Source organism: Pleurodeles waltl, chromosome 2_2 (genome assembly GCF_031143425.1).
Source record: "Pleurodeles waltl isolate 20211129_DDA chromosome 2_2, aPleWal1.hap1.20221129, whole genome shotgun sequence".
In the NCBI taxonomy this organism is placed as follows: Eukaryota; Metazoa; Chordata; class Amphibia; order Caudata; family Salamandridae; genus Pleurodeles; species Pleurodeles waltl.
The window spans coordinates 1,111,804,540-1,111,826,201 of record NC_090439.1 but is presented as its reverse complement, the minus strand read 5'-3'; the positions used below and the strand labels follow the sequence as shown (position 1 = coordinate 1,111,826,201).

The window sequence follows — 21,662 nt, the reverse complement described above, 5'->3', positions numbered from 1 at the left end:
CAGTAGGTCAATTTGCTTTCAATTAGAGTGGAGATGCCAGGAAGAGGATTAGACTGAATAGCGATGTACGCATGTGTATCATCCAGTTGTCTTTTGATTTCCAAAAGGTAGTCAGATCTGTTCATGACTACCACGTTGCCACCTTTGTCAGCTTCTTTGATTATTATATCTGTGCGTTTGGAGAGTCCCTGCAAGGCCAGAATTTCTTTATGAGTCAGATTATTGTTGTGTCTATGCGTCTGTGTTCCACGTTTGTCCTCGAGCTGGAAAAGTTTGGTGCTAACCGCTTTGTGAAATACGTCAATGCAGTTATCAGGAGATAGAGTTGGGACAAAAGTGGATTTAGGTTTAAGCCCACTGTCCTGATCTAAATTGGATGGAATGTCAAGCTGGACTAGTAGTTCGTCCAGACACATAGATGGTGATACATGCACAGCATGTGTATGTGCCTCTACACATGCCATCGAACATATATATATTGCCTGTTTCCTTTTTATGTACCTTTATCTCTATTCTATCTCCCTTTAAATACATAAATATTACAGTCTGTAATTTTGCATTATCAACAATGTAGTTATGATTCTTATTACAGCATTCTAACTACTGAAGGCCCTTTTGATGCTGTCAGTTGTTGGTGGAGCATTTGCCCAGGGGCATAACAGAGGCCCGCAGCCCCTGAGGTGCAGGCGGGGAATAGGCTTACCCATACTGGAGGGGGCCCTCCTCATCCCCTACTGATGTGAGTGGGGGGGTCTCTTCAGCATTTCTTGCAGGGAGTCATGTCATTTTCTTTTCAATGGTATAGCTCTGTATGTTGATCATTTTTCTCAATAGGTCACCCCATATAGGTGACAAGGCCCCAGTCAGCCAGAGGAATGCAAAGAACACAGGACACCAAAGAGCAAGCCTTAGAAAAAGTAGAACAATGCATTAAGAATAACATATCATAATACATGATCGCGGAAGGCACATGAATGAAATTAACAGAGGATATCACACACCATTATATGGAGCAGTAAAGAAATGCAATGAGCACAGCACGTCAAATATCATTCCCTTAGAAGCTGAGGAAAGGAATTAGCAGAAGCATCACATTACAGCCCAAGGAATTAAGAGGATATCATACTCCGTAACCCTAGAGGCGGAATACTGGAATGAGCACAAAATGTCACACACCACTCCTTTTGACATTAGATTAATTAAATGATCATAGAATGTCATATATCACCAGGAAGGTAGAGAAATGGAATGATCTAACAATATTACATGTTAGGCACTAGGAAGGCCCAGAAATGGAATGAGCAACTGTCTTCACACACCATCCCCAGTAGTCAGAGGAACTGAACAAGTATAAGACATCTCACACCACAACCTGGGACGACCGAGGGATAGAATGTCCTGAGTACTTTCCATACCGTGCTGCAGAAAAGGCATAGGAACTAAGGGGCATATTTACAAGGAGCATGTGCTGCCACTGCATAATTTTTTTATTCTGGAGGTGGTTCTTTAATTGCTCCATGGCTACAAGGCGACACATTAGGCCCAATGCATCTATTTTTATAGGCTTGCGTCAAAAAATAACTGTGCTGGAAATGGGTGCGTCATGAAGTTCATAATGAATGCAGGGTAGGCGTTTCCCCCATAAAAACCCACTTAGAACTGACACAGTGATATTTACAAGTGTTGCAATTTCTGACGCATGTTTGAGATGCATCCTGCTAAGCCTGGAATGCGTCGAAATTCCTATGCCTCTGTAACCCAGGCATAGGAAATGAAGCAGTGGCTTTCTAATAGGAATCTGACAAGCTTAAGTCACCTTACACACAGTAATAAATTATAAAATCACATCCCCTCAATTGGTCGTAGGCCTACGCATGTAACAATCATGTTGTAGGACCCCTTGACCAACCTGGGACCATGGTACCTGAGATATTAACATCCACAGTAGCAATGCAATGTAATGCTGTGAGCGCCTTTCAAGGAACAGGCCAGGATTACCACATCTCCATATAGGAATGGGTTCTAAAGTCCAGCCAAGAGTACTTCAAAGCACAATAGGTAAGTACACACATAAGCAGGTAACACATAATTACCCACTTTGCATTACAACATGTACTTGAATCCACTCACATTGCACTGTCATTCACTATGTCACACATACTTAGGTATGTACGTACACACACGTAGACTATGTATACTGTAATGTGACACATAGCCATACTCCATCTTTGTCTGTATTGCATCCAGGACCAATGTAATAGAGTAAAAGGTGAGTTTTCCACCATTTCATACTCTATTACATTTATCCCAACACATTAGGCTACTTGCGTCAGTGAGAACTGACGCATCGCCTATGTGTTTTTGACGTATTGCTGAAGTTCCGCTTGTTCTAAGCCCAACTTCAGTAATGCGTCACCTTTTGGGCAGATGCACTGCGGCTTCCTTCCATTGGATGTGTCAGTATTTCTGACATATCCTTGGGACCCTACACCATGGTGTGCCTAACTGTAAATACAATGCATCCATGGCTTTGTAAGCTACCTTGAGGCAGCGCAAGTTATTCTGACACATCACTGCCGCAGTGCAGCAAAGCGTCATTCCTAATAAATATGCCCTTAAATGAGTTTGGTGCATCACGCACACACCTTGGGAAAGCAGGTATATGGAATGAGCTAAAGAGAGCACACACCATGTCCCATCTGAACAAGTTTAGGCCATCAAAAACCATGGCCCATAAAAGCAGAATGTATTAAAAAAAATATCATACTTCATAACACTGACATTCAGTTGGAATGCAGAGGAATGCAATATGCATAGAACGTCATAAGCCAAGTCTAGGAAATGAACACCCGGAAAGCAGAGAACGGACTGAGCAAAAGACAAGATAAAAAACAAAATAATGAGATGTCAAAGATACTTTTTTGCAAAATGGCAAGTAATCAGCTACAACAATTTCATTGCTACCAGACCACAATCCAAAATATCAAAAACAACATTTCTTCCTATAAACTTTTCAAGGCCTCCTTGTTCTCGGAGAGGAACTGGTCAAAGCTCTTGACATTTGGGTTGAGCTGACGTGTTAGTTCGATGTCACGGTCTATCTTTGTCCAGAAGAACCGGAACATATTAGCAAGTTCCTTGGCCCCAGGGAATCCCAGCTTCTCATAATTTTCAGGAGAAATCTAATAAATGAAAACAGAGGGCAAATACATACAATTAGCCAATATCACCAACATAAGAGCACAGTAAAAGACTGCAAGAGGTCAACAGGTGTTCAACGGGTTTCATTCTCTGCGATGGAATAACTCAACTATAATTTTATTACAACACGGGAGGCTCTGTTTTGCAGTGTCTCTTCTTGTTTTATTTTGTAAAGCACTTAAAAGAACAATACAACTCTCACAAACCTACTCCCCTGGGCAGGAAGCAATTATTGACATTAATGTCCTGAAAAAGTTGAAAATTGGGGCTAAGACTCATAGGCCCTCATTTTGACCCTGGCAGTCTTCTGACCGCCAGGGTTAATATGGCGATATTACCAACAACAGGCTGGCGATGCATACCGCCACATTATGAGTGTAGCGGGTTGGATCTCCACTCATACCGCCATGGTGGTATGAGCCGCCAGGCCAGAGATGTGTATCTCCGACCCAGCGGCCCACAGATTACCGCCAGCGGCATTATGAGCCAGCCTACTGCCATGGTTTCCGTTCCCTGTCACCAGTATGAGGCTCCCACACTCCTACCCCCACTACAGTCACAGCGCCCCTCACCACACACACACCCTCCCCGCATACACACCCACAAACACCACGCATACACCCATTCACTCATACACTGGCAGACAAGCATTCACTCACACACTGGCAGACACGCATTCATACACGCATACTTCCAGACACGCACTCACCTCACCATTCTTGCACGCGTTCACTCACATGCATACAACCATGCAAACACCACAGCACACAGACGCATTCACACACCCACTCAAACATTCATGCACACACTCAGACACACACACACATACAACACCCCCTTCCTCCCCCCCTCCCCTGTCAGATGCCTGACTTACCTTGTCTGGCGAGGTGGTCGTCCGGCAGGGAACGGGAAGGGGCACTGCTACCGCCAGCAGCGCCCCACCAACAGAACACCGCCAGGCCGTATTTCAGGTCAAAATACGGCTGGCAGCGTTCTACTGGTGGGGCAGAGCTGGTGTTAGCAGTGCCAGGTCACCACTGTCCACCAGCATGAACACGGACGGATTTCCACCCTCATTGTGGCGGACTCCAGGCAGTGCTCATAATCGCGGCAGTATGTTTGCGGCAGTCACCGTGGCGGTAAGGGGATTCTACCGCCAGGGTCATATTGAGCACCATAATGTTGTTTTGGACAAGGGAGGTACTCACATGTTTGAGCCTGGGCTCATTCTGCATCCAAATTCAGGAGGGTGGGCTCCTCTGCTGTTTATTCATGAATACATTACGTCCAAGCTTAATAAAAGTTTGGTGGGCAGGAGTGTTAGGTCTAAAATGAGGGCAGAGTGCCCAAGGAAAATAATATCTGAGAAAGCTGCCATAGCGCCAGGATTGGAAGCTAAAAGTGTAACATTTTAACATTTTTAAGCAAAGGTGGGAAGAACCTCATAAAACGTGTGGATAGGGCATGGCCCTCGTGCTCAAATAACTTGTTGGATGACCTAGGTCTTGTTTCCCTTATTGTGTGTGTGGCTGAGGAGGGGGAAAAAAATCAGGGGTTCTAGCGGACCCAGAAATAAATTCTGGTTGGGCCTAAAGGGCAATTTGCTTTCTTGGGAATGCAAAAGAAGGGGTTTCATTTGAAAGATGTAAGGGACTGTTACTACATGTTGATCAGAAACGTGGGGAGCTAGCAGGCTCAGATACAGGGGCCAATTATCAAAAGTCTCTGTTTTGGGATGAATTTGTTGAAGAAGTTGGGTGGTACACTCAGACCTTTTCCTCTGTAGACAGGGTACAATCATCCCTCGTCTGTGTTTTCCGACGTGTCCTCCAGGGCCGGTTGATATTAGGGGTATTTCACCGGCCAGGGAATCTTCTACATATCCTTCCACCACCCACAGTAAGATAACTCAATCTCAACAATCTTCCTACAAGGAAGAAGGGGAGGACACTTTGTCATCAGCAGAGGCCAAGCAAAGAGAAGGGGGACTCGAGAAATGTAGTGTCCTCTCCCCTTGTGCCATGGCAGGATGGCCATTTTCGTTCAACAGTGGTGTCTAATATCACAAGATCCATGGGTATTACCGATCATGAGATGGTTTAAAACAGAATTACATGCAACACCAATACAGACTAGATGGCCTTTGCCAATACATTTTTCTCAGGGAGGCTGGGATCTTTTCACCGCAGATGTACAGGAGTTGTTTCAGAAGGGGGTTATAAAAAGATATTGCTACATCCCCCAGGATTTTATCAGCAACATCTTCCTAGTGCAGAAGAACCACAAAAGAATATCGGCCTGTAATACATTTGAGAGAGCTCAACCAATTTGTTCTGTATTGCCATTTCAAAATGGAGACAATTATATGCCTGAGGGGCATCCTTCTTTTAGGGGACTGAATGGTATGTCTGGATTTTAAAGACTTCAGCAAAAAAGACACCTAGCTGACAGTGCCAATCTCTCAAGAGCACAGAAAGTATCTGAAGTTTCTGTGGCAAGGACATATGCTCAGATTGAAGCCCCTTCCTTTCAGCCTATCCTCTGCTCCTTGGTGCTTCACTAAAGTGTTGAGGCCTCTTGTGGCTGCCAAACTCAGAGCACAGGAACTGAAGATGATGGACTACGTGGGACAGGAGAGGAGGAGGTTGGTGAATCAAGTTCAGGAGGCAATAGAGTTGATTCTGTCATTGGGTTTTATTATCATAGTGTAAAAATTGGAGTTGGTGCACTTATGAAGGGTGGAATTCTTGTAGTTTTTGGTGGATTCCGAAAAGAAGACTCTCTAGTTGTCAGAGGCAAAGTTAAAGGTGATAAAGAAGGAGTTGAGGGTCATGTTGTCATAAAATCAGATTTCTTTGTCAGTGGGCGAGGCTAGTGGTTCTCAATTCAGCCGATTTTTCTTGGACCCCTTTTTTAAAGGGCTCTCCAGCGCATGAAATAAGACACCTCCACATAGGTCTAGAATATTCACAAACTTTCCCTTTAGATCAGGAGTCAAAAGAGGGGATAAGTTAGTGTCTAAGTCATATACACACATGGAATGAGTGAGCTATCTTCCCTGCATCTCCAGATCTTTCCTTAGAATCAGATGCACGTCTTGTGGCCTGATGTGCAAGAAATTGCAGTTGCTTGACAGGAGGATGGTCAAGGAAGAAATCCTTTATGCACATAAATAGTTTAAAGCTTCTTGCAGGCTCCTTTGCAGTTTAGAACTTTGCAGAAAAACTGAATCAAATATTCTATCCTCCTTCACATGGACAATATTACAGCAGTCAGGTACATACACAGACTTGGAGGATCAAGAACAGAGCTATTGGTAGGTCTGGTAAGGTCCCTTTGGGAATTTCACCTACATAGGAAAGTATCACTGGTGGCAGAATATATTTTGGGACCGACAATGCAGTAGCATATTAACATTGGTATTCAAGGACCACAGACGACAGCAGCCAGTGGTGTTTGCAGGCTCTGAACAAGACGTGGGGTTCTTTCAGCGCAGACCTCTTTGTGTCCTGCTTGACAGCTCGGGAAGATTTTACAGCTGAAGCCTGGATCCCAAAGCTCCAGCAACTGATGTTTTCCTTCACAATTGGTCCAGTGGGAATCCTTTTTGTTTTTCCACCATTTATCATGATTCCAAGATGTGTTTTCCAGATCGGCAGGCAGTTAGTAAGGGTCACATTGGTAACTCCATTGTGGAGAAAGCAGCCTTGGTTTCTTTCACTCCTAGAATTATTGTCCAATTCTTATTCCAACATTTCCTCAGTTGTTGTGGATCCCTCCTGGGCAGTTTCACAACCTGGTTTTGAAGGGCAGCCTCACCCTGGTGGCATGGAGCCTTTTGTGTGTTTACAGGCATGCCAGGCCTTTCGGAATCAGCTTCTACTTATGTAAGAGCATCCTGGTTAAAGATACAAGGGCTAAAACTCACCACAGGATACCTGGAGTTGCTGGTGTGTGGGAAAAGGATTCGATTTCATTATCTCTCATGTCATAGTGTTCTACATTTTCTGGCATTCTTTGAGAGGGACAGAAGGCTATTAGAACTATTAATGGATATAGATCAGCATTATCAGCAGGACATCAGAAAGATGAAGGTAAACCGGTTTGGGAGCACATGCTTGTCTGTCAATTATTGAAGTGTATCATGCATATGCATGCACCTGAGCCCAGGTATTCAACGTTATGGGATGTAGAGATGGATTTACATCTTATAATCTAGAGGAGGACAAAGACAGATTATACTGTATAAATTGGTAATGTTGTTATGTTTAGCTTTTTTTCAAAGGATATAAGATGTTAGACAGAGGTGAGTTAACAATGCAGAATTTCCTTTCATGTGATGAAGCAAAATTATGCACTATTACTCGAAATGCATAGCCATCATTTCATGTTATATTTTAGCGCAAAATGCATTCTTGTGTCAGTCTTTGCAGTGATGATGTACAAGAGCACTGTGAACAGCATCTGCTCACAATATGTTGTTCCTATTTGTTTGCGGTAAATTTTTACTGACAATTGTGTTGTTCACTGTAAATTTTTAACATGCATGGCACATAGGCCCTCATTAGAACCTTGGCGGCAAATGCCGCCCACCGCCACGGCGACGGCCGCCAACATATCAACGCCGTGGCTACCGACCGTCCATGCCATTATGACTGTAGCCGGAATTCCGCTTCTTGGTTTTCTGATACTATTTGGGGTTGTGCATTTTTCTCATAGACTGCAGACTTTGATTCATCAAGAAAAAATTAAATAATATGTGCACTACTGCAATTTATAGGCGTGGATGTCCATTGTGTATGTAAAAAACATCTTGCACAGGGGAGCAGGATTGTGGGAGCTGTGGTGTTGCGTCACGTGCTGTACAAAATAAAGCAAGAAGAGAGTCCTCCATAATATTCCCCTTCTTTGTCTTTTATAAAATCATGACTCTCATTCAATACTATCTAGGAGAATCTCTGTGTCCTCGTGGATGTCGGTGGCATGCACACCGTGTCATTTATTATCTTAATTTTCTCCTCACTTGAAGTGCATGACGTGATAAGACTAGCACTACTTATTTAAGAAGCTTTAAACAACTATTCAAGTATAGGAACTGCATGAAACTATTAGGAATCTTTTAGAAAGTAAAACGTTTATTTAAAATTACACAGAGAACTTTAATGTGCAGGAAGAATTGCATTTCTTACGATTCCTGATCCTACAGTGCCATCTACTGGCCAAATTAAGAATATACCAAGCATATGTAAGGCTACTTTATGCTAAGCATATCCAATGCTTTCAGCTTAGATCTGAGATTTACTGAAATATGACTATTCATTTCCTTGAACATACAGCATTATCTTTCTGACAGTTCATATCTAAGAAGTTTGTCTTCCATTTTACGTAATCTACTTAATGCAGTTCTAATTAATGATTCCTGTCCTATTGTTTGATTTTGTATGTAGAAAGAAAATATTTGTACTACTAACTAAAGCTTTTACATTCTAGTACTATACAGTACACCATGGCAGCTGCCAGTATGCTACAAACTCCACCATTCTTAAATGAACTGGGGGAGCCCAGCGAACCACGGGACGAATGGGTACACGTTTTTGAATCCTACCTTATAGCTATAGGAGGTGAAAAATTTAGCCCACTAAGAAAACAACATATTTTACTGCACATCCTGGGGCCCAATGGCAGGAACATTTTTTAAATGATTCCTGAACCGGAATTAATGGACAATGACGCAGATGAATACAAAATTACTTTATTAAAACTTCAAAATCAATAGGGGGACAAAATCAACATTGTATTGGAACGTCATAAATTCTTCAGCCGGGTGCAAGGTACACAAGAAAACATAACAAGTTATGCAGCAGCACTTCGAGGCTTAAGCAAGTTCTGCGATTTCTGAAATCTCACCGACTCATTAATAAGGGACCAACTAGTTAGGTGTACAAACAACGTGAAAATCCAAGAGAAATTACTGCAAAAAAACCAAACTTACAGGAAGCTGTGGAAATCGCGAAATATATAGCACACACAGCGAAGTGTTTGAAAGAAATGAAAGTCACAGTAGCTAATGAACAAATTTCTGAAATATCTGAAGAGGACTTGGAGAGTAATATATGTAAAATGTAACTAAAAAAAGAATCAAGCAAGGAACATTGTCAAAAAAAAGGATTTAATACAGAATAATGTGAAGTGTTATCGATGCAGTAGCAGTAACCATTTGGCAAATCATATCAATTGCCAAGCAAGATCTGCCATATGCAGGAAGTGCAATAAGAAGGGTCATTTTGCCAGAGTGTGCAGAGACTTATCAAAGAACCTAGGAGGAAAAGAGAATAGTGGTCGAGAGGAAGATTACCAAAGTGTAAAGAAAATAATTTTACAAATAAAGGAAGACAGCATAGTCAACCAAATAAAATATAATGTGTGCGGTATTAGTTTAAATGGCAATCCTGTGAAGATGTTTGCAGACTCATGTTCACCATTCACACTCATCAACATTTCTGACTTTAAGTTGATAACCAACAACAACAATTCTGAGATTGAATCACCAGATATTTCACCAAGAGGATATACCAAGGACCCAATTCCTCTTAAAGGCATGATTCATACGCATATTGCTTTCAAAGACAGATCCACCGTTGGCAAAGTGTATATAGTACAAGAAGGCTCTAATCTCCTTGGCTGGCAACATCAGAAAGAATCAGGAATAAAATTAGATCCCAACAACCCGGAGCAAGTACTACTAGTGGATCAACCCTCTGCAAGTGAACACATATGTAACAAATTGCCTGAAGTATTTACAGAAAGATTGGGACTCCTGAAGCAATACCAACATAAGTTCAAATTGAATGCAAACTACAAACCTGTTGTACACAAAACAAGACCAATACCGCACTTAATGTGGGGCCCGTTAGAAAAGGAGCTGACTAGACTAAGAGAACTAGGGGTCATACAACCCATAGACTGCTCAGAATGGTTATTTCCAATTGTTTTAGCCCGGAAATCAAATGGTAACGACATCAGAGTATGTGTTGATCTACGCGACCTTAATGACAATATTTGCGTTAAAAGACATCCGCTACCCCGCATCCATGAAATGCTAAGTACTATGGGAGAGGCTACATGGTTTTCCGTACTTGACCTATCAATGGCATATCACCAGGTAGAACTACATCCGGAGTCCAGGTGCTTAACTGCATTCACCACTCCTATGGGAACTTTCATGTTCAGCAGAATGCCATTTGGTTTGGTTCCGCTATTATTTTAGGCAGCTCTTGTTCCTGATCTTGTTGCGGAACGTCACGGAGCCGCATGCGCACTGTGTAGGAGGCTGGCCTGGCTTATAGTGGGTACCTTGTGGTAGTTACACCCTGTGCCAGGTCCAGTTATCCCTTATTAGTAGAATAGAGGTGTTTCTAGCAGCTTAGGCTGATAGAAGGTAGCTATGGCAAAGCAGCTTAGGCTGAACTAGGAGACATGCAAAGCTCCTACTATACCACTTATATCATATAGCACAATATCATAAGAAAACACAATACTCAGAGTTACTAAAAATAAAGGTACTTTATTTTTATGACAATATGCCAAAAGTATCTCAATGAGTACCCTCAGTAAGAAGGTAAGTAATATACAAATGTCATATGTACACAAACCAAAAACAGGTAAGTAATAGTAAGAAAAGTAATGCAAACAGTGTAGGGATTACAATTGGATGCAATAGGTGAACATAGGTCTAGGGGCAACACAAACCATAGACTCCAAAAGTGGAATGCGAATCACGAATGGACCCCAGACCTATGGGAGCTTGTAGAGGGTGGCTGGGACTGTAAGAAAACAGTCAGGGTGTCCAAGATACCCCACCCCAAGACCCTGAAAAGTAGGAGTAAAGTACCCCTACTGCCCCAAAAGGACACAGAAGTCGTGATAGGGGGATTCTGCAAGAACCACAAACACCAGCAAAGCACTGAAGACGGATTCTTGGACCTGAGGACCTGCAAGGCAAGGGGACCAATTCCAAGAGTCACAATAGTGTCCGGGGGGGCAGGAGCCCAGGAAACCCCGGATGAAGGTGCAAGGAAGCTGCCTCCAGATGGAAGAAGCTTAGGATTCTGCAACAACGAAGAGGACTAGGAACTTCTCCTTTGGATGGAAGATGTCCTACGTCGTGCTGAAGGTTGCAGAAGTGTTCCCACGCAGAAATACCGCAAACAAGCCTTGCTAGCTGCAAGGGTCGCAGAAGAGGTTTTTGGGTGCTGCTGAGGACCAGGAAGGACCAAGATGTCGCCACTTGGAGGAGGATACAGAGGGGGTGCTCAGCAACTCAGAGAGCCCCCACAGAAGCAGGAAGCACCAGCAGAAGTACCGGAGCAGGCACTTAGAAGATTTGTGAACCGGAGCTGGCTCAGAGTCACAAAGGAGGGTCCCACGACGTGGGAGTCCAACTCAGAGGGTTGAGCACTGCAGGACGGAGTGCTGGGGACCCAGGCTAGGCTGTGCACGAAGGAATCCGTGGAGAAGTGCACAGAAGCCGGAGCAGCTGCAAATCACGCAGTACACAGGTGTGTATTCCAGTGTGTGGAGGCAGGGACTTACCTCCACCAAACTTGATCTGAAGGATCACTGGACTGTGGGAGTCACTTGGATATAGTGCCTGTGTTCCAGGGACCACGCTCGTCAGGATGAGAGGGGACCCAGAGGACCGGTGATGCAGTCTTTTGGTGCCTGCGTTAGCAGGGGGAAGATTCCGTCGACCCACGGGAGATTTCTTCTTGGCTTCCAGTGCAGGGTGAAGGCAGACAGCCCCCAGAGCATGCACCACCAGAAAACAGTCGAGAAAGCCGGCGGGAATAGGCGCTACAATGTTGCTGGTAGTCGTCCTGCTACTTTGTTGCGGTTTTGCAGGCGTCCTGGAGCAGTCAGCGGTCAATCCTTGGCAGAAGTCGAAGAGGGAAGTGCAGAGGAACTCTGGTGAGCTCTTGCATTCGTTATCTGAAGAATACCCCAGAGGAGAGCCCCCAAATAGCCAGAAAAGAAGGTTTGGCTACCAAGAAAGGAGGATTGGCTACCAAGAAAGGTAAGAGCCTATCAGAGGGGGTCTCTGACGTCACCTGCTGGCACTGGCCACTCAGAGCAGTCCATTGTGCCCCCAACACCTCTAAATCCAAGATGGCAGAGGTCTGGGACACACTGGAGGAGCTCTGGGCACCTCTCCTGGGAGGTACTGGTCAGGGGAGTGGTCACTCCCCTTTCCTTTGTCCAGTTTCGCGCCAGAGCAGGGCTGGGGGGATCCCTGAACCGGTGTAGACTGGCTTCAAAGCATTTCCAGAGGCTGGGGGAGGCTACTCCTCCCCAGCCCTTCACACCTATTTCCAAAGGGAGAGGGTGTAACACCCTCTCTCAGAGGAAATCCTTTGTTCTGCCTTCCTGGGCTGGGGCTGCCCAGACCCCAGGAGGGCAGAGTCCTGTCTGAGGGGTTGGCAGCAGCTGCAGTGGAAACCCGGGAAAGGCAGTTTGGCAGCACCCGGGTTCTGTCCTAGAGACCTGGGGGATCATGGAATTTTGCCCCCAATACCAGAATGGTATTGGGGTGACAATTCCAGGATCTTAGACATGCTACATGGCCATGTTCGGAGTTACCATTGTGACGCTATACATAGGTAGTGACCTATGTATAGTGCACGTGTGTAATGGTGTCCCCGCACTCACAAAGTCCGGGGATTTTGCCCAGGACGATGTGGGGGCACCTTGGTTAGTGCCAGGGTGCCCACACACTAAGTAACTTGGCACCCAACCTTCACCAAGTGAGGGTTAGACATATAGGTGACTTATAAGTTACTTATGTGCAGTGAAAAATGGCTGTGAAATAACGTGGATGTTATTTCACTCAGGCTGCAGTGGCAGGCCTGTGTAAGAATTGCCTGAGCTCTCTATGGGTGGCAAAAGAAATGCTGCAGCCCATATGGATCTCCTGGAACCCCAATACCCTGGGTACCTAAGTACTATATACAAGGGAATTATATGGGTGTGCCAGTGTGCCAATCAGAATTGGTAAATTTAGTCACTGGCTTTCAGTGACAAATTTAGAAAGCAGAGAGAGCATAAACACTGAGGTTCTGGTTAGCAGAGCCTCAGTGATACAGTTAGGCACCACACAGGGAACACATAGAGGGCACATACTATGAGCACTGGGGTCCTGCCTAGCAGGATCCCAGTGACACAAGGGCTAAAACAAACATACATACAGTGAAAATGGGGGTAACATGCCAGGCAAGATGGTACTTTCCTACACACTGCAAGTGCAACTGCTTCCCCTTTAAGATTAAATCTAGGGCCGGGGCAGCCCCGTATTCATCTTGAATTTGTTTAAGCACTTCCGGTAAGTTGGCAAGTGTCGGTGTACCGTGTGCAGTTGTATAGAGCGCGGCAAATACCGTGCCCCGTGTATTACAGTTTTCAACTGTAGGGACCATCCCAAAGGGCAAGCACATAGTTAATATTCTATGTTTACCCTGAGGTCCCGTATGGGGAAATACTGCTTCCAGCATATTAATTTTTTGTGCTAGCCAAAGCGTAGTCTCCTCTCGTTTGGCCAGGACCTTACCCATAATTGAGTGTACAGTCACCGGATTTATACCTGGTGTTACTGCATGTGGTTGTGCTGGAGCAGCACGCGCTGGGTTTGTATTTAACGTTTGCATCACAAATTGCAATAATCGTCTGTATATTGCTATTAATTCAATATATAAGCGTCGAACCTCAGCTACTGCTAAATTAGCAACCACAGGATGTGGTGTAGATGTGGCCAATAAAGGCCAGGTAGGACCGTCATTACTTAGTGGACCTAACCTAACTGGTAATATAGTATGGGGTAGGGCGACATCAAGCCAATTATTATGTTCTTGATAAGATAAAGGTATCTCTAAGTATGAGTATGCCCTGTGTTGTCCAGGTGCGTTCACAACTGTATATGTGTGAAATGTATTTGTTTTCCCATCAACTGCTGGAAATGTGACCCAAGAGTAAAAAAGCTCTGTTCTATAAGCTGCGTGGGCATCCACCACAAACGTGACTTGACCTCCCTGGGCCGTGAGACCATTTGCCATTAAGTGTGCTGTGAGAGGCTGTCTCATGTTGACAGCTAATTGTATAACCTGGGGATTCGCCATAATAAAAGCAGTAAGAGTTCAGAGAAGCCACACCAAGATGGGGTTTTTTCCTTTTAAAGTTCAAGCTTGAACAACCGCCAGCTGAAATAGGATTACCTATACGGCTGTGGTGGAAATCTTCAGTACCACGGACGTCTCCGTATACAGAACTGAGCTGTCATTATATAAAATGAGACAGAGAGGTTCCGGTGGACCCGAAAATTAGAGCCTGACCAAACGTTGGTGGCGCCATGTCGCGTAGGCTCTCATTATCCTAATGAGACTACTGGATTTTGAGCAGCAAGATCGGCCACAGTGTGGAGGACTGAGTCTGACCCACGATGGATCCGGGTTTTGCTCCGGCTAACCAGCAGTGCCTTATCTCTCCCAAGTGGTAGAGCCAATTGGGCAGCCGATCGCATGACATATCGGTACTTCTCAGGGAAGTCGTGGTCACTCAGGTCACAACCAGTTCTCTCATACACAGTGCGGTCTCATATATAAATGACAAGAAAGGCAGTATACGTTTTAAAGATTGGTTTAATAAAACAACTGCATTTTGGATAGCAAAGCGTGAGCTCCAATAACCAGAACTATACAACACAGTAATATTAAAATAGTAACGATGAGAGTGAAACACAAAAATAAGGCTATCATAGTGCCGCTAGGATCTATGGACTATTCTCTCTCTAAGTTATATTTCGAGCACAGCATGTTAAGCTCTTAAGCCTGCCTTTCAGGTTTCACCGGGAGAACATCAACCCTCATACCTGAGCAAAGGCCAGTAATCTGCGTTAGCATCTGCAACAGGGCATTCAGCATACAGTTGTGGTTCCCTGGCTGGAATCTCCATCTTGACGTGTACTAGGACTAGAAAGTGTTTTTATAACTAACACAGCAGATGTTCTAAGAAAATGTCCCTACGTAAGGATGTGTATTTTCTACGAATGTTGGAGACTAAACTTCTACCAACGTTTACCGGCAATGTACCAGACTGTAGCCTTGACTGAAGCACAGGGCGATCAAGAATGCATTGTTTGAGAACACAGTGCTGAACTAAGCTTAACAGTTTGATAGAAGAAATTCAAACAAGACCGTAAAAACTGGTTATTGTAAAATAACAGTGCGAAGCTGAATAAAATATATCTAGGGCAAAGTGCACAGCGACCTAGTGTGTTAAACTAACGTGCATGGAGCTATACTTGAAATGGCTACACAACAATAACATTTTTAAAAGACACGTTTACAATTGAAGGAGACCCTTATACTATTATTACGGATAATGGTGTACAATTCACTTCCCTTGCTAGGACAGAGTTCTTAGAAAAGCTAGGAATCAGACATATGAGAACAGCGTTGTACTGTCCCAGAGCCAATGGTATGGTTGAAAGAGTTAATGGAATGATAAAAGAATGTATTCAATTAGCTCGTGCAAATCATATTCCAGTAGAGAAAGCAATTCAAGACATGCTTTGGGCATATCACACCACCCCTAACCAGATCACAGGGATCTCACCTTTTGCAGCACTCAAAGGAAGGAAACCGTGCACTAAATTCTTTCCTGGTTGGTTAAGAGGGGGAACGGAGGTGGTGCACAACACAGGAAGTAGTAAGGACAAAATAATTCGACACCAGAACAAATACAAGGAACATTATGACCACACGCATGGAACCAAACAGCAAAAATGGGAAATAGGAGACTGGGTTTATGTTAAGAAACCGTTGAGGAAATGTGATGAGGTCTCCAAATTTTACAATCCTATGCGCATAGCAAAAGTAAAACACAATGTAGCCATAATGGACAGTGGCTAAATATGGAGCATGGACAGACTGGTAAAACAGCAACCCACAGGGGACAACACAAGTAATGGCACCTCATCACCGCTCAACGTCAGGCGCTGGGGTGGAAGCTGTCACAAGCTACCTGCCTGGCACAAAGACTATGGCCCTCATTATAACATTTGCGGTAAAAGCCGCTTACCCCTGTGCAGAAGACTGCCAGTACACCGCCGCCGCGGTGGGAGACCGCCACAGCTATTATGACACACATCACGGAATCCGCCGAAATTCAGACACCCACACAATACCGCCATACCAAAGGTCAGCGATAAACATGCGGAAACATATCCTCCACCTCCACACCAACATAAACACGCCCATGCTATTACGACCCACGAATCCACGCGGCGGTCTTTCAACCGCGGTATTCCATTGGCGGTACACACCGCCGTGCTCAAAATACACACACAGCTCAAAAACACCGCCACATTGGACAATTCCAAATACACACACCTGATACACATACACACACACACACCACACCCACACATCCAATACAATATAAAACACACACCCACATCACCCACAAACCCCTACGACCACAAATTAGAGACGAAGGCCAGAGAGAGACACCACAGAATAGAGAACCCCATCACACAGAGGCACACTACACCATCACCCACACAACATCCACGCACAAAACACCACATACCACTACACTCACCACACTCATCAACACATACACCACCCCACACCTCACACACACCACCCCATGTCACGCCAAAGACACCCCCGCTTCTCCGAGGAGGAGCTCAGGGTCATGGTGGAGGAAATCATCAGGGTAGAGCCACAGCTATTTGGCTCACAGGTACAGTACACATCCATACCCAGGAAGATGGAGCTATGGCAAAGAATAGTCGACAGAGTCAACGCTGTGGGACAGCACCCAAGAAATAGGGAGGACATCAGGAAGAGGTGGAACGACCTACGGGGGAAGGTGCGTTCCACGGTATCCAGTCACAACATCGCGGTACAGTGGACTGGCTGCGGACCCCCACCCCCCCCCCCCCACAGCTAACAACATGGGAGGAGCAAGTCTTGTCCATCTTGCATCCTGAGGGCCTCGGAGGAGTCGTTGGAGGTACGGACACTGGTAAGTCAAATCTTCACTATCATATCCCCCACCCTACCTGCATGACATCACACACCCCCACCCTCACACCCTCCCCTATCACCCTAACTCCTCACTAATCTACCCATAATACCAACCACCCATCCCAACCCCAAGACCTGCATGACACAACTAAGCATGGACACCCAGCACTAAAGCATGCCCACTGCACAGACCCACAACACCCCCCAACCATCACCACACAAGCCCCCACACAGGAATGCCTGCACTGGGGTTCACGCACACCCAACCATTGCACACCATGAAACACACACATGCAATAATCATGTACTTATACCCCCGCAGGAACCCGAAGGAACGTCACCACACCAGAGGGTCCAGACAACACTACTCCACCCCCAGAAGAGGCCCACAGTGACGACAGCAGCTCTGCCCTACTGGATCTTGATGACCAGCCCGGACCATCGTGGGCCTCAGGACAGTCGGTTCCCCTTGCCCAGCCACAGCCCAACACCGAGCTGCCACCCTCTGCTAACACCAGCACAGCACCCACCCAGCGGGCCCATACCCCGTCCCTAGGACAGGTCAATCAGCGGTGTGTCCACCACTACAGGGCACCCAGGGTAACCCACCACCCCAACAACAACAGGGACCTGGGGGCAGTGGTAGTGGGCACACGGTCCAGGGGACGGAGGCACAGGAACGTAGGGGAACTGGAAGGGCTGCTGTGCGACAGAGGGAGGACAGGCCAAGGGAACCAACTCTCAACGAGGCCCTCTCCTCCATCATGGGAGCATACCACCACTCCCAGGAGACGATGGCAACGGTCCTGGACAAGTTGCAGGAGACCCTGCGTCTGCAGGAGGAGCAGTATTTGGGGTTCAGGGAGGAGCTCAGGACCATCGGCTCCGCCCTGGGCACCATCGTAGGGGTGCTGACGGACGTTCAAAAGACCTTGAGGGACACCGTGGCACTCCAAGGGGCCCCTGACACTAGCCAGGACGATGAAATGCCCACTACCTCCGCCGGCGCTAGTGGACAGGACGCCCTGCCACAGGACCACCACACCAGCACCCCACCCCCTGCAGACGGACAACCACCACAAAAGCAGTCCCTGAGATCCAGGAACAGGACAGAGCAAGATGGCAAGACCCCCGCCAGGAAATAAGACCACCCTGATTGTCCCCCCACTGTCCCACTTTGTTACCCTGTCCAAATCGGAACTGCCCCAGCTCCACTTCCAATGGCCAGATGTGCAATGTACCTGTGAGACTAATAGACTGGCCTCTGCCATGGACATTCTTCCACCATGACCTCTCCCCATTTCACAACCCCCCAACATTTTTATGCACTTCAATAAACACCCTTGAAACCATAATAATATTGGAGTCAGTCAATGATTGTGAACTGTGTATTGTCAATTACAGTCTTAAAAATGGTTACCCATTGGAAGGCCAACATACCAATGTCACACATCACAAGCCTTTCAAGGGTGCAAGCTGTTGACACGTAGGTTACCACATTACTGAAACTGAAATGGAAGGGGACAAGTCAGTTACCAAATAGGGAGTGAAATGTAGGTACAGGATAGAGGTAGACGTGTGAAATGTAATATGATGTGAAACATGAAATTGTCCTCACCTGTGTCTCACTGAAAATATCGCTGTATGACAGACTCCCTGTTGTCGTTTTCATCTTCATCAGCTTCCTCCTCATCACTATACACAGGCTCCACAGGCACACCCGCTGCAACAACACCGTCATCTGGATCATCCTCCTGCAGAAAAGGCACCTGGCGTCGCAATGCCAAGTTATGGAGCATAGAGACGGCGATGATGATGTCGCACACCTTCTTCGGTGAGTATGACACCTTCTTCGGTGAGTAGAATAGGGACCCACCTGCCATATGGAGGCACCTGAACCTGGCCTTCAGGAGGCCGAAGGTCCGCTCGATCACCCTCCTAGTCCGCCCATGGGCCTCATTGTAGCGTTCCTCTGCCCTGGTCCTGGGATTCCTCACTGGGGTCAGTAGCCAGGACAGGTTGGGGTAACCAGAGTCCCCCAATAGCCATACACGGTGCCTCTGGAGTTCACCCATCATATCAGGGATGCTGCTATTGCGCAGGATGTAGGCTTCATGCACTGAGCCAGGGAACATTGCATTTACCTGCGAGATGTACTGGTCTGCCAAACAGACCATCTGGACATTCTTTGAATGATAACTCTTCCTGTTCCTGTACACCTGTTCATTCCTGCGGGGGGACCAGAGCTACTTGGGTCCCATCAATGGCACCTATGACATTGGGGATATGTCCAAGGGCATAGAAGTCACCTTTCACTGTTGGCAAATCCGCCACCTCAGGGAAAATAATGTATCTCCTTATGTGTTTCAGCAAGGCAGACAACACTCTGGACAACACGTTGGAAAACATAGGCTGGGACATCCCTGATGCCATGGCCACTGTTGTCTGAAAAGAGCCACTTGCAAGGAAATGGAGCACTGACAGCACCTGCACGTCAGGGGGGATTCCAGTCGGGTGGCGGATTGGTGACATCAGGTCTGGCTCCAACTGGGTACACAGTTCCTGGATTGTGGCACGGTCAAACCGGTAGGTCACGACGACATGTCGCTCTTCCATTGTCAACAGGTCCACCAGCGGTCGGTACACCGGAAGATTCCGCCATCTTCCAATATGTCCCAGCTGATGGTGCCTAAGAAGGACAACAGCGAAGAAACTGTCAGCATTCCCCCAGGTATGTACCCACAGTCACACACAAGACTACAACAGACGATTAACCCATCCATGAAAGGTTTTGAGTGTAGGTCTCAGTATGTGTGACACAGTAGTAATTGAAGCCATGTGGGCCCCTGAAATGGCGGCTGCCTGACCTCTAAACTGGGACAATGGAATTGTGGGGTAACATCGCTGGCGTTGGACACCGTCGCGGTAGGCGGTCGTAGAGCGCGGCGTAATGCTGCATTGGTTAACATTGGACCCTATGGGTCCCAGGAGCCAATGAACAGGTGCACTGGCGGTGATGAAGCGCACCGCCGCGGACGTCACCGCCGCGGACGTCACCACCATTTTCTATCTGTTCAATCACTAGATACCTGACCTTCGACAGGAGAGGACCTACACTGCTAGTGCTGCTGTGACCTCGGTCTGGAAGCGACGATGGCTGCTGTGTCTGGGGAAAGGGCCCCTGCCTTCACTGCACAGGAGTTGGAGAAACTTGTGGATGGGGTCCTCCCCCAGTATACGCTACTCTACGGTCCTCCGAGACCAACAGGTCAGTACACAGGGACCACGTTGTATGGGCTAGGCCTGGGTGGAGAGGGCTGGGTGGATGAGGGAAGGGGGCAGAGTACATAGAACAGTCATGCATGGGGATGAATGGGCCACAGGGATGGAGTTGGGAGGGGGCCAATTACAACGACGGTGCTGTAGGTAATGACTGTTCCTCTTTCCTTGTGCATGTCATGTAGGTCAGCGCCCACCAGAAGAGGGACATTTGGCGTGCCATCGCCAAGGAAGTCTGGACCCTGGGGGCCCACCAGAGACGGGGCACCCACTGCCGGAAGAGATGGGAGGACATTCGCCGCTGCAGCAAGAAGACGGCGGAGGCTCAGCTGGGGATGGCCTCCCAAAGTGGGAGGGGTGCCCGTTGCACCATGACCCCCCTGATGTTCCGGATCCTGGCGGTGGCCTACCAGGAGTTGGATGGGCGCTTAAGGACATCACAGCAGACACAAGGGGGTGAGTACAACCTCATCCTATGGACTTTGCGTGCAGTGGAGCTGTCTGGGTGGGGGTGGTGGGCTGTGGGTGTCCCTAGGCCAGGGCGAGTTAGGTATGCAAGGCCCCTCCGTTATGTAGGCCATGTGGCACTCTACCCAAGCTAAAAAAAAAAGCCTAATTGATGTATAGTTGCCCCTTTGCCATCCATGTGGGCAGATTTCCACCATTGCCATGTAGGGCATATCCCAGAAATTGCATGTGCAGAGGGCAGGAGCACGGCGTAATGCAGGGGGCTGCTGCGTTTGTCTTGTCCGCCAACGGTAGCAGTATGCCATGCACTAAAACTCTCTTTCTTCTGTCTACCCCCTTTTTCTGCTCTCCCTGTCCTTCTGTACATCAGCATCAACAGGCGGAGGTACAGTGGCACTGGAGCACGAGGGAGCTGCATCCCACATGGCCATGGAGGGCCACACCACAGACTCTGAATTCACCAGTGGGACGGAGGGCGAGGGGAGCTTCACGTCGGCCACAGGATCACCAAACAGCGACACGGACTCGTCCGCCGATGGGAGCTCCCCTGCGGTGGTGGCACCATCTGTGCGCCCCACTTCTACAGGTACAGCCGCCACCTCCCCTATCAGTACCGCCCTCCCAGCAGCCCCTCAG

At 46.9% G+C, this 21,662-nt stretch overlaps 1 protein-coding gene across 1 annotated transcript in view; it reads right to left on the bottom strand.

The window, feature by feature from the left end:
- Positions 1-2,948: 2,948 nt before the first annotated feature.
- The window catches only part of LOC138274751 (nmrA-like family domain-containing protein 1), a 65,254-nt gene continuing 46,540 nt past the window's right edge, over positions 2,949-21,662 (bottom strand). Inside the window, exon 5 of the mRNA XM_069219016.1 lies at positions 2,949-3,182. Coding sequence (XP_069075117.1) covers positions 3,003-3,182 — 180 coding nt within the window. The 3' untranslated portion in view covers positions 2,949-3,002. The remainder of the gene's footprint in view (positions 3,183-21,662) is intronic.